This window comes from Hyalella azteca, unplaced genomic scaffold, assembly GCF_000764305.2.
Source record: "Hyalella azteca isolate HAZT.00-mixed unplaced genomic scaffold, Hazt_2.0.2 contig5918, whole genome shotgun sequence".
NCBI lineage: Eukaryota > Metazoa > Arthropoda > Malacostraca > Amphipoda > Hyalellidae > Hyalella > Hyalella azteca.
The window spans coordinates 271,410-282,552 of record NW_025936095.1 but is presented as its reverse complement, the minus strand read 5'-3'; the positions used below and the strand labels follow the sequence as shown (position 1 = coordinate 282,552).

The window sequence follows — 11,143 nt, the reverse complement described above, 5'->3', positions numbered from 1 at the left end:
GATTCTCAACGCAATGAACCCAAAGCGTTCATTAATATTGAATATTGATCAATTCGCAACGTGTCGGATTATTTATAATACGAGCACAATTTATAATTTCCTCGATGGTTATTACACCGTGGAATTGAGTTTCTGCACTTGATCATTAACTCGATGTGTTCATCCGTAGTTAGGTTACAAGTACTTTGGTCATGACACACATCTTTCCTCTAAAATCTAAATCTATACTCACCGAACCTTCGCCACAGTCTTATTGGACTCACTACATTTTAAAAGAAATTAAAGAGGATAAAATGCCGGTGTGCGTTCGTAACTCAACGTGGCCTTGTTTCATGCTATGTAGCTTATTGAAGTCTAGGAAATCGAATATTTTATGTACCCTTCATCTGATGTGCAGTGTAGGACTAATTCGTATTCAATGTCAAATGAGATTTAAACTCGGCTGCCTAAAACTTTCTACTAATTCATGGAGTTGCAGAGGAAATATCATGACCTGAGATTTTAAATTCTTAGCCTTTAATGTTAATGTCAGTCGAAGCGTTTGCAGATCTTCTTTCCATTTTAAAAATTTTTAAGCGTTTTTCATCAATCATTAAAGTTTATCATTCATTACATGCCTGGGATAAATTTATCCTTATTTATGCATATTGTCGAGGATAAGATAACATATATAATAATAACAAAACAGAAAATAAGGAATACTTTATTATATTTGTTATGCTTTTAGATATGATTTTTTAAATGTATGTATAGCGATGCTACAAATATGCATTTTTTATAAGTATTCAAATCACTTGTTTGCTTGAATCACAAGTTAAGCAGGAATTTAAAAGCAAAGACAATGCCACAAAAAATCACCATATCTTTATAAGAGAATCTCTTATAAAGATATGGTGAATTTTTGTGGTATTGTCTCTGCCTTTAAATTCCTGCATTTGCTTAATAAATCATATGTATTAATGTTATGTAGTTATATATATAATGTATTACTATTATTCAAATTGTGGTAACTTTATTTGAATTATAACTAATCTATCGAATTTTACAGAGAAAATACAAATCAGGCCTTATTTGTTCGACCCAAGTTCATAAACAAGAAGATCGAAGTCCATTCTTAATTTGAACTGGAATAATGGTTGATTCCAATTCATAAATGTTCTGGATGTGGCAGTTAGAAAGTTGAATGTTTGCTAAGGAATGCAAGACTGCCGCCAAAGTTGTCGCATCTGCTATCTTCTGGGAAGGCGACCGCTCGTCGTTATAGGATAGCGAGCATTCCTGTTGCTCATAACACATGCCTGTTAACATGAGCACATGTGTTCTGGAATAACTTGAATTGTTCTTATTATCTTGGGACATAGTAAACGACTTGTCGTCCTTGCTTGACTGGCACTCTGTCATCATGAAGCAGTTTAACATCGGTGACTTCGAGTGTTGTAAGTGTAACATTTACCCGTTACTTTTAAGTCTACTGCTGGATGCATTCACTCAATTACCTATTTTTAGTTTTTACATTATTTATCATAAATTTAATTTCAAATAGAGAAGTTGTAATTTGGCCACCTTTTCTGTCGCACGTGGTGTGGTTTGTATTCATTTGATATGTAAATGCTCTTGAGAAGTATTTTATATCAGCCACCATCTCTGTTAGGTTTGCTCTGCATTCTTTATCTTAGAGGGACCAGTCAATCTTTTTTGGCGACTATGTCTGCAGCACAACTGGTGGTATGCACCGTAGTCTTTCTTACTTGGCGACTATGTCTGCAGCACTACTGGTGGTATGCATCGTAGTCTTTCTCACTTAGCGACTATGTCTGCAGCACTACTGGTGGTATGCATCGTAGTCTTTCTCACTTAGCGACTATGTCTGCAGTGCAATTAGCTGGCTCTGGTGGTATGCAATGCATTGTAGTCATTTTTGTTTGGTGCCTTAAGATGAGTTCCTTTTGAAAGTAGCACTACTCGTGATCATTCTGGTTTATTTCCGTCGACATGGAAACGTATAGAACGCTCAGAATGATTTTTCAGCACACTCATGTGATAGAGATTAAAACAACCAAAAATAAAGTGCAGTTAGCGAGCAATTGATATTGACGAATTACATCAAATGCATTAACGTGCATTTTGCCTACATAAAAATATGCAGGTGTAACCTAACCTCACCTTCGTGTTGGTTTACAAATAAACTTGTTCTCTCCATGATGGTACGTATATCTCACTATAAATGTTATTTATTACACGCTATCTAACTGCTCAGTTTATTAACTACTTATAAATACACTTATATTTGCATGATGTAACGTAATGGTGATGAAATGTGTAGATGATGTAATGTTATAGTGATGAAATGCGCCAATGATGAATTGTCATAGTTATGAAATGTGTCAGTGATGAAATGCCCAATGATGAAGTGCTATATCTAGTGGTGAGATGCGTCAATGATGAAATGCTTCAATTATGAAATGTCCAATGATGAATTTCTATATAGAGATGAAATATTTCATTTCATTCTGTAATGATGAAATGTGTGGATGAAATGCTTTTGGCCACCATTTGCTCTCCTGCGGTGAAGATCGAAGCATAGGGCCATGTGCCCGCTCACACGTCGATCATTGCACATACAGCAATTTTTTTAGAGTTTAGACCAATTTTGATTTGATATATTTTTATTGATTTAGAATAATTGAGTCATATATATTTTGGTCTCGAATAAACTTTTTCTTTGTATTTTAGTCAGTTGTTTTGTCCCCAATTACGTTACGTTCAAATTCCCATCCGCTATGTTTGGTCTAAAAGAAGTCATTCGTTGCTCAAAAACAAAGTTCTGACGCCGCTCAGTGCTTTGGCTCCTTTGTTGTCGGTTTGAATGCATTAAACGCGGGATCTGAATCCATAAGGGGTATATTATCGACCACATGACTAATGTATCATTGACCCAGAAAACTCGGTTGACTTGCAATGTGCACTCGAACAGAAAGGTAATGTGTTTTAAGTTATTCCATGCACTAATAATCTTGGTATACTTCCATAATTTTGAATAATTACAACGACCTTCCTGAATGGACGCAGTTCATATTGTATCGGAAAAGATGGCTTCTTTTTAAACATTAAAATGAAAAACAAATTATTTTGGCGGTCATTTCTTTTTGATCTTATGCGATTATTTTATAACCGTTTAATGTTCTCCCTCGTTGAGCTTCTCTAGACCTACCGTACGGTGAATATTGCTCGTTGCATCTTACAATTGCTTTGGCTTCTCGTTAGTTATTTCAACTTATTCTTTTTGTTCACATAGGATACTATATTTTTTAACTAAAATAATAAATCCCTCATTCTCATTAGTTTTAATGTTAAAAAAGAATACAATCATATAGATCGGTTCCCGCCAATCGTCAGCCGCCGAGGAATGCGACCGATGCCGGGTCTCCGTTTATGCGCATTATCATAGTTGAAACTCAACACAATATAAATCCTTGAAAAAGTTTCAAGATTTTTAATTTTGTCTTCCGATTCTATGCCCCACAATACAACTTTGTTACCTGTTGGCTTTTAGGACTGGACAGCGTGACACAACATGTCGCTGGTGGAGGTATCCCACCTCTCAGAGGGTCCCTCTGCCTACCCTCACTTCTCGTACTCGTCTCGCCCCCCGCCCTACTCCCCCGCCACTCCGGGGGGCAGTGGGGGGCTGCCCTGCAGCCTCCAGCATCAGGTACACTCAATGACCCGAGACCGTGCGGTATTTACCTTCCCGTTATTACATATTGTGAGAAACGTTTACCACTTATTATTATTATATTATTAGTACCATTATTATAATGTAACGCATGTTTATTAAATAAAAACTTATATATAATTATATAATAATTAGTGGCTGGATGCCGCAGCATATTTTTTTCTACTAGATCGCCAGCATTCATATATGTACCTGTGCACTAAATTGTCTCTTCCCTGGTCGAATTTCGTTGAGTTCAATTAGTTTCGGCGCACCAATAATCTTCAGTTTCTAGTCGCTTCTAACAGCACAAGCTACCGCCGTTCACAGCTGCTGTCTTTCATGCTATCACAGACGGACACGTCACCCTCAGCGTTTAGGCCAGTTCTGTCACGGCGAGACAAGCACGGCCCGTCGGCGGTGAGCCCGGACCGCGAGGGGGGCCATCATGCCGTGCCCACCCTACCCAACTTCCCGGGCCCCAGCATGAGTGGGGACCATCAGGGTTCTAGCGGACTCGGTAATGCTTCGTTGTCGAACATGTTTGAGCATAGCCTTGCAAGAGGCGTGGCAGCCCGAGCACCACGCTCCAAGAAACAATTTATTTGCAAGTTCTGCTCGCGCCATTTCACCAAGAGCTACAACTTGCTTATACATGAACGCACGCACACCGACGAACGGCCCTTCCCCTGCGACGTGTGCGGCAAGGCATTCAGACGTCAGGATCACCTCAGGGATCACAAGTAAGAATTATTATTATTATAATTATTATTGTATTGAATTATTGCAATTATTACAATAATTATTATATTAGTAACTATTGTGATGTAAGACATTATTGTTATTTACATTCGTCCAAGCGAGTTATTGATATGTGTGGGGTTTTAATGATATACTAACCTACGACCATTGAGACGATTCCTAATCTACATGTTGTGCTCGCACATTCTAGCTTCGCATGAAGGAGAATATCATATATTTGTCCGTGATTTAAATATAAATAATTTCTTTAAGCAATAATTACATATTCCATTGAACCCATTGAAATTCCTCTTTAAGCAATTCAAAGGAAGGATGTATTTCGTTTGCTTGAAATTTCGCTCCTATTCGGTGTACGTATTTTAGTGATAGGGTTGAATATTGACGCGCAAAAGGCAATCTTGTAACCGATTTTCTATGTAAATGTTTTCCTAACACACTAAGGAAATTCGAAAATAACTTTCATCGTTTACTGTTTAGAGAGTATTTCATTGATACTTGTGTCGAAAGTGGACATTTTTAATTCGATGCGCATGAAACCTTGAACTGGAACTCATCTCTTGACGAGACAAAATTTGACACTTATTGTTCAGGACAATGCCAACTATCTTCAACTGTATCTATCAATATTTGGCTCAATCAGTACGATCGATAAATCACAAGGTTTAGACAAATTTTTGGAGCTATAAACATATCGGCTCTGAGTTAAAATTTCCATCTAAGCTTAGAATCGATCAATGGACCAATAACGTATTTAATAATCAGGTGAGGGTTTGAAGTCACCGCCGCGTTCAACAACATTCCACTGCTTTACCTATAAACATTCGTGCTGCTCATTGACGTATCTAGATTTGTTCACAAATATTTATAATTTAATTTACGGTTTTAGGCATAGTGTCGAATAAATGCCTCGCCAGCATAGTGTCGGAATAAGTGCCTCGCCAGCATAGTGTCGAGATTAGTGGAAATTAAAGTGGCCAGCATAGTTTCGTCAAATAAGTGCTGGGTTCGCGTTGTTCTTCTCAATAAAGCGCCGCGCCGATAGTGAGCTTCAGCAGCAGCCGCAGCTGCACCTGCCGAGCATGACAGAGACGGGTAGCTTTTGTCACCACATGACTCGACATTATTGCGCTCCCCGCATCCAGCCTCTCGATACGCTTCTCTCTCTACCGTCAACTTTCTTCCTGTAGCTGCCATAAGCTCGGCGATGTTATCAGCATTCAGCTGCTTCGTAAATTATTTTTAAAATCCTAAAAGTTTTGTAAAAGCTTCTACACTTTCATTCAAAAGATCCTACTTCGAAACTTGTATGCGATAATTTTCATATCAGTTCTTGCATTTATTTGATTGAAATATATTAAAAGAACATGAAAAGTATTTTATTTCATTAGTTTATTTATTTTTTATTAACATCTCTGATTTTGGTTTGCTTTACATTTTTAAAACTCTGATTTTTTTCAATGCAGGTATATACACAGCAAGGAAAAGCCATTCAAGTGTGTCCAATGTGGCAAAGGTTTTTGCCAAAGTCGGACTCTGGCTGTGCACAAAATCCTTCACATGGACGAGTCGCCTCACAAGTGCCCGACGTGTGGTCGCAGCTTCAACCAACGTAGCAACTTGAAAACACACCTACTCACCCACACGGACCACAAGCCATACAAATGCTCCTCGTGTAGTGCTGTCTTCAGGCGCAACTGTGATCTCCGCCGACACATGCTAACCCACACCATCGGTGGACATCTCGCTACCGAAAAATCTGGCGAAAATAAAACCCTGCTTCCCGAAGGTAACGCCCCAGGTCCCAAGTCAGATATTATTGTCGGCTCTCAAAAACGAAATAATGAGGACATTTATGAAGATTATTCACCAGAAGAAGCTGACGATGACGACGAAGATGAAGAAATCGATCCTGGACGACCTGACGATACGTACGCTTTTTGCAGATCCGACCGAATTTCACCAATTGATGAAGAAACAGACGAAGAATCCGTTGAAAATGACCCAAATGAGACTGCAGGTTTAGCCAAAGAGAGCGCCGTGTGTGAGACTCGTGATATGAATAAACACTTCCCAGCAATCCAGGATCTGAATGTTTCGTCCACTCCAGTTGAAAAATCTACTTCCTTTGCTAACTATTCTTCACAAGCTTGCGAGCAAACCGATCATCACACTGAGCATTACAGAGAATTGCAAGTTTCTGAATCATATTCTTCAACCCCTTCATCTGTAGCATGTAACTCGAGTGCATACAAGTCGCCTCACTCTACTGAGAACGCGCTAAACCTTCATACAAGCATTAATTTGAGTACAGGATTGGTCAACGAGCAACCGCTCCAATCTCGTTCATCACAAAAACGGAACATCGATCAATTGCTAGAACGAAACCAATCGCTGCCCGAAGAGGACCAGCCCTGCGACACTCGTAATGGCGATGGTCCGAACTATGCGGAAAACCTCTCTTATGTGAACTACTCCGAGTTTACACGACGTTCAGATTTCTATTCACTGGGATCTAAAACAACGGAGACCTGTGGTATGAACCCAAGAGAGTCACCTTCGGCAGTTCCTAGATATCACGATAGGACACTCCAGGAAAAGGTGAAGCTGGATTCTGTTCTGAACAGTCCAAATTCTAATCCGCTATGTAGTTTTTCAAAGATTTCCACCCTAGGTAATCCTCTGTCAGAACACTCGCCTGCTACTTCGTGTGCTACAACACCTCACTCCCTTCCAGCTGTTGCCCACTCCGGTGTTGAAGGAACCTCCTTCAGTTGTGATAGCCAACAGTCTTCTTCATTTACATCTCCTTATGATACCAGTTCCTCTCTGAGACCATCACCCAGCCATGATACGAATGTTTTCGTGCATTCATTACCTCCTAATTATAGTGGCCATCCAAATTCACATAATTACGACTTCAAACGAAACCTTATAGTAAAAGACTGTGATAATCTCAATACTTCCTTCGGCTCAGGCTCCCAGCTGGCTTCGGCGATTTCTACTGTGCGATCAAATGGGCCGCATATTCCCTCATATTCTATTGCAAGCCATTCTCAGCACTCGCATGAAAATGCTTATGTGTCTAGGCCTGACTTCGTCTTTCATGCATCAAATGCAATCTTGTTGGTTCCAACTATGGCACAGGAGACAAGACATTCTACGTCGTTTAACTCGGTCCCCAGACGTGAAGCAGAGTATTATTCTAATTTCGAAACTTCAGCTACTCTTCCTCTTCAAAATTTTGCAGAAAATACCAGTTCGTCTCAAAATCAAAATCGTTACACATATCCAGTATTCCAACAGGTGAAACCGAATGCCCCGGGGAGACCGAAAAGAAAAGGTTTCATGATTGAAGACATTATGAGTAGTTAGTGTTATCTTTTAATTTCACTTTAAGTACGAGTTCAGAAAAATTGTTGTTTTTCGTCTCATAGTGAAGGGAATTTGTCCACCGTTCGAGATATTTGAAGTATTCCTGTGATAACCCGACTAAACAATATTGATTAAGTTTACAATAGATCACTATATACGCCGACCATTTGATCAGATACTAATTGCCAGCAAGCCTCCTAACTTGATATCAAGGAACCCTCCTGTTTGGATTGGAATTGAAACACAGTGAACGAGATATTCGTGTCAAGTGTGTACAGACGACGAAATACGTTGAAAAGTTGTCGACCGGCAGAACTTGTGAAAAACTGAGCTTGAGTCCAGAGTGAGAATGAACACTAAACGAGATTCTGAGAATCGTTTTCTGGAAATTGATCTGGAAAACGGGACGAAGAATGTCCTGGAAAAATAATGAGACTGGAAAAATTTTCTCGAAAAAAGGTGTGTATCGAAACATGAACGGTTTGAGAGAGATGTATGTAGTACAAGACATGCATAACGATTTGAGAGAAAGCGACTTATTCCATTACAATACTAGACATTACGAACGTTTGGATAAAGGATCAGCAAGTCAAACGCTTAATTATTAATTTACAGTTGAGCTGATTTGAGGACATTTGATTGCCCATGCAACTTGGCAGCCATTCTTGTTAGTTGGGTTGTCTAACATAGACTCGCCTGGTTTCATTATTGCTTGGTATTGGAAGGCCAGGTCACTACTCGGGGAGTTTTCACGCCAATAGATACTTACTGGATTTAAAATAATTTCTGATATTTTTATGTTAACTTTATTATCCGGCGCTCTTTGAATTCAAATCGTCAATCCGTCCGCAAGATGCCACGAAACTAAGGTCAAAGCTGAACTGTTTTTGAAAGATGAAATAAACGATGAATGTATCATGACCGTCGTGTGTACCGGGGCTGTGGTCGGTGCAAAATTTGTGGGAATACTTTCAAGACAGCGCGAGATCTCTCAAACATTATAACTGTTTAATTTTACATTAATGATTAATTGTTGTATCTCGTGATGTATCTTTATATACGTTAAAAAGTTGTTAATTCTGTTAAATTGCCGGAACTATTTTTCAATGCGGGACATCTTGACTCGTTTCGTTATCGTCCAGGCCTGAAAAATAGAATTGGCTACATTTGTAGAGCTAATCGGTACAAAGCTATTAGTATATCGAATACAAAACCAATGAGACATTTATGCTTAATAAGCACCTGATCCCTGTGACTGTGATATCGGAGATCACTCCTGGCTACACGGAACCCCAAGTGTGTCCGCATGAAATTCTGCTCATTATGGGCTCTCAATGGGGCGCAGCCGAATGCCACAAATTAAAGTCTTACATTTGCCCTGGAGCCAACGCCTAACCTCGGCATGCAATAACTAATCGCACTGTCAGAGCTAGAGACCGCAGACCACGCTGGATCACCGCAAGTCAGATCAGTTCTCACTGCTAATACCTAATAGCGCATTGTGTCCACAGTCACTGTTTAAGCAGACATGCTCATAAACATGCACTCCACTATCCGGCCTCACCTACTCACGTTGCCCCGACTAACCCACCTTCTTGCAGCCAATGAGCGGCTTGGCTTGCCCACTTGCCCCGTCTTTTCTATTTCCAACAGCCAATTGGGTTAGGTTGTGAATTGTTATCGTTCAGCTTTGTTTTGGTGGAGAGTCGGGGTTACGTTATACGAATAGTAGGCTAGGCCGAATGCAAAACCACCTGCTTAGGAGCGGCCAAACTCATAGTACTTTGGCTACTATGATCTTCATAGGCTACTATGATCTTCATGAGCTACTATGCTCTTCATAAGCTACTATGATCTTCATAAGCTACTATGATCTTCATAAGCTACTATGATCTTCATAAGCTACTATGATCTTCATAAGCTAATATGCTCTTCATAGGCTACTATGATCTTCATAAGCTACTATGATCTTCATAAGCTACTATGCTCTTCATAGGCTACTATGATCTATATTCTATAGCATGCTTATCCCATCAGTTCGAAAACATTATAGAAACTTATTGATCATTTAGATATAGCATTGATCCGTACAACTGCCAAAGAAATAATAAACTCTTGAGCTCATGATTGATTTTTGCATAAAATCTTATTGCTAGAAAACACCAGGAATAAATTCAACAGTATCTGGAATCTTTTGCGGTCATTAAGGTTTTCTCGCAATTGCATGAAGCAACAGTGCCAAGTTCAAATTCATTTAATTCACGTACGTGAAAATTAATGAAAATTGCTGTTAAGTCGGCATTTTTTTCTATCTCGGTATTTCCTAAGTCAATTAAATTATGTACAAGACATATCATTTTCACTTTTAGGTCAATTATGCAAATTTAAGGTTGCCAGTTTGACACAAAATCGGGATAAAATTTATTTAATGCACTCAGGTCAAGTTTAACTTGCCCTTGGAGTAAACTATAGTTCACTGTTGTGGTGCTCTTCCGTTGTGTACAAAATAGTGATGGCGGGCGCTGCGTATTGCGATATGGTCATAGTGCAATCATTACTGTGTTTAGTTTTTAGGATAGATGCTTTAATTGTGTTAAAATTTAAAATATTGATGTTCGTGTTATTGAATAAATGTTGAAAAATGAGTTGAGTTTTCATTTCAAGCCTTGGCTGAACTCGCACTTAGTGATTCGCTAAACATGAATTTGAATGAGCAATGAGGGAAGAATTATTTTATCGTGTTCATGTCTATGTATATATTTCATTTGAATCATTTTTCGTTTATCAGCTAATACGAGTATATTCGGCTTTTTGGATTTGGATGACAGACAACACATACGACCCGCAGGGGATTCTATATAGTCTGGAGTGTTTGGAGTTCGCAAGCCAGAACTATGAGGTCACTTCTTACGAAATATTTCCCTCGAATCTTCAGGGAATTATTTGAAAGAGCATCTAAATTTAAAAATATAACTTGTGGTGCGTTCGAATGGATTGCATTCAGCGTACAGGAACTGGCCAGAACACGGCGTTGATGTTAACGCTGTTAATGTTAATAATGCTAACGCTGTCGTTAGCGAGGCGGCTGTAATGCATCGTTTTAGCTGCATTGGTTAAGCAATTTTTTCAGAGTAGCGTTGAAGTATTCAAATAATTACTAGTCTGCAATATTTGCTTGGAATTTAAAAATTAAATGTTTTTTTTGCATCCTTCATGATTATGTCTAGATGAAGCCTAACAAAAATTGTAACGTTATATCACACAACATATATGCCAAAATTGTGAACGAAATTC

At 39.0% G+C, this 11,143-nt stretch overlaps 1 protein-coding gene across 1 annotated transcript; it reads left to right on the top strand.

Moving 5' to 3' along the window:
* Window positions 1-1,046: 1,046 nt before the first annotated feature.
* Window positions 1,047-10,485, top strand: LOC108670052 (zinc finger protein 148-like). Its single transcript, XM_018157502.2, has 4 exons — window positions 1,047-1,436; window positions 3,554-3,712; window positions 4,070-4,458; window positions 5,941-10,485. The coding sequence occupies exons 2-4, from the start codon at window positions 3,575-3,577 to the stop codon at window positions 7,847-7,849; spliced, it is 2,436 nt and encodes an 811-aa protein (XP_018012991.1). The 5' UTR covers window positions 1,047-1,436; window positions 3,554-3,574; the 3' UTR covers window positions 7,850-10,485.
* Window positions 10,486-11,143: the final 658 nt, after the last annotated feature.